This window comes from Varanus komodoensis, unplaced genomic scaffold (genome assembly GCF_004798865.1).
Source record: "Varanus komodoensis strain SLA01 unplaced genomic scaffold, ASM479886v1 scaffold72, whole genome shotgun sequence".
NCBI classification, from domain to species: Eukaryota; Metazoa; Chordata; class Lepidosauria; order Squamata; family Varanidae; genus Varanus; species Varanus komodoensis.
This window is the reverse complement of record NW_025336374.1, coordinates 2537554-2539978: the sequence shown is the minus strand read 5'-3', so window position 1 is coordinate 2539978 and position 2425 is coordinate 2537554. Positions and strand designations below refer to the sequence as shown.

At 52.0% G+C, this 2425-nt stretch overlaps 1 protein-coding gene across 1 annotated transcript; it reads left to right on the top strand.

Moving 5' to 3' along the window:
- The first annotated feature begins 701 nt into the window (after positions 1-701).
- On the top strand, positions 702-1889 carry PGAP4 (post-GPI attachment to proteins GalNAc transferase 4). The gene has a single exon (XM_044452385.1). It carries the CDS (start codon positions 702-704, stop codon positions 1887-1889), a length of 1188 nt encoding a protein of 395 aa, XP_044308320.1.
- The last annotated feature ends 536 nt before the right edge of the window (positions 1890-2425 follow it).

The following is a 2425-nucleotide window of genomic DNA, read 5'->3' as shown; positions in this document are numbered from 1 at the left end:
GAAGCTCTCAGGGGCCGCATTTCAGGAATGGGTGGGGCTGCAGGCAAAAGGAATGGAACTAAAAGACCGGCATGTTTTAGCTTCATGCTACCCTTGCCTGTAACAGCATTAGAAGAGGCATTTCAGCCTTTTAGACTGAGGGAATAGCTGGGAAAGCCACCAAATAGTTGGTAACCAGGTGAACGGGGGTGCAGCCAAGGAAAGGGGTCACCCACTGGGGAACTCCAATTCAGTGCAGCAGCCTGAAGTTCAGCACCCTGGCACTAGAGGGTTAGCACAACTAAAATCTCTAACATGGCACTTAAAGGGATAAACCAAAATAGCCCCACACTTGCCCTTAGTCCACCTGGGAGGAAGCAAAGGGACCCTCCTTTTATTTTTCCTGTAAGGATGCACATCACATTCAGCAGACACACTAAACACCCCTGTCCCACCGATAACTGCCAAAGTATCCAGTAGCAGGTGCCAATCGGAGATAATGTTTGCTTGTCTAAACTTAGATGATACGTTTTTCCACTATAAGGGCATTTACAACACTTGCTTCTTCCTTCAGGCATGCGATAGTCATAGATTTCCATAATATCCCCTCCTTTCTTTCTTCACAGATTTAAATCTGGAGGGTCTATAAATGCTTCTGCTAGAAACCACTTTACCAGAGGAAAGAATGGGCTGAACTGCTGGAGGTGTAAGGAGCAGCAGCCATGCTCCCATGGGGACGTCAGCCTTGGGGGCGACTGTGCCGTGGGTCGAGCCCATTCCTACCGTTCCTTGTCTTGGTGAGTGTGACGTTTGGCGTGCTAGCCCCACTGACTTGCCGGCAGCTCCTGCATTCCTACTTCTACATGCGGCAGTGGTACCTCAACCCAATGAGCCAAGATTTCCTCAAGCAGAACCAAGAGGATGGCCAGAGCGCCCTCCATTACTTTGAGCAGCTGCGGGCCCCCAATTCCTCCGAGAAGCTGACTGGGGAGGCCCTGCAGCCGTGGCTGCTGATTACCATCATTACAGTGCAGAGGCGCCCCGAGTTCCACTACGTGCTCCAAGTGGCATCCCACTTCCATCGCCTGCTCCAGGAGTGCGGCCCCTCTTGCCGGCACCATCGCGTCTTGCTCTGCAACGTGGAAGCGGAGCCCGGCAGTCACTGGGATGCCATGCTGCTAGCCAACTTCTTTGCGATGGTCAGCCGCTATGGTGGCCGCAAGGATTTGGAGTTCTCGCTGAACCGCTTTGAAAAGGAGAAGCAGGATTACACCTACTGCCTTGAGAAATCACTCCAGGCTTACAACCCGGAGTATGTGCTGCTGGTGGAGGATGATGCTGTCCCGGAGGAGCAGATTTTCCCAGTGCTGCACCACTTGCTGCAGGTGCGGTTCTCCAGGCCTCACCTCCAGGACGCCCTTTATGTAAAGCTTTACCATCCCGAGCGACTGCAGCATTACATCAACCCGGAGCCCATGAGGATCCTGGAGTGGTTTGGAGTAGGCATGTTCTGGGGGTCACTCTTGAGCTTCGTGTATGTCAGGGTGACCAACCGCTCCAGCCTCAGCTGGCCCATCATGCTGTTCTTTGCCCTGTACAGCATGCTTCTGGTAGAGCTGGTGGGGCGCCATTACTTCCTGGAGCTTCGCCGCTTGGCCCCGCCGTTCTACAACGTGGTGCCGGTGACGGAGTGCTGCACCCCAGCCATGCTCTTCTCTGCTCCCTCTGCCCGCCGTGCGCTGGGCTATCTGAAGGACCTGCGCTGCCGCCAGGGCTTCGCCAAAGATACCGCCCTTTACTCCCTGCTGCGCACGAAGGGCGAACGGGCGTTCGTGGTGGAACCCAACCTGGTCAGGCACGTGGGGGTGTTTTCCAGTCTCAGGTTGAATGACAACCCAAAGCTACTTTGACTGCAGCAGCTGAGTGGAAATGTGCTGCCCGTTGCTAGACTGGTTGTACCACTTCAAACCGTGAGCTGGGGGTTGAATGTTTGGATGGTTTACAAAATACACGCAACACCTGTCAGAAATACAGGATTTGGATCAGCCTTTTCCCTCAAATGGTAAAGTTCTGTAGGTTAGGAACAGGTGGGATATAACAAAAAGGCACTTAAGTGCCTTGCCTGCAGTCTGAAACAGTGCATTGCAGCAATCAAGAATAGCGTGGAGCTTCATCTTATCTCCTGGAGCTCTAAGTTATATCTCTTACAGATAAAGAACAAGAGTTCACAAGTTCGATTTTGTAAGGGTGCAATCCTGTGCACGATTAGAAAGAAGTCCTGCAGTTCCCAGTATGTTCCTGTCAAGACTTTGTAGGACTTGTTGTAGGATAAGGTGTAGGACTTTCCTGTCCAAACATGCATAGGATTGCATCCCAAGTTGTTAAAGTGGTGCTTATTATGTTTGTGCAAGAAATTCTTTTAAGAGAGGTACCCCCTTCATTAAGA

What these genes read in the sequence shown, in the direction of transcription:
- PGAP4 (XM_044452385.1), top strand. Translation starts at nt 702, where the DNA reads ATGCTCCCATGGGGACGTCAGCCTTGGGGGCGACTGTGCCGTGGGTCG.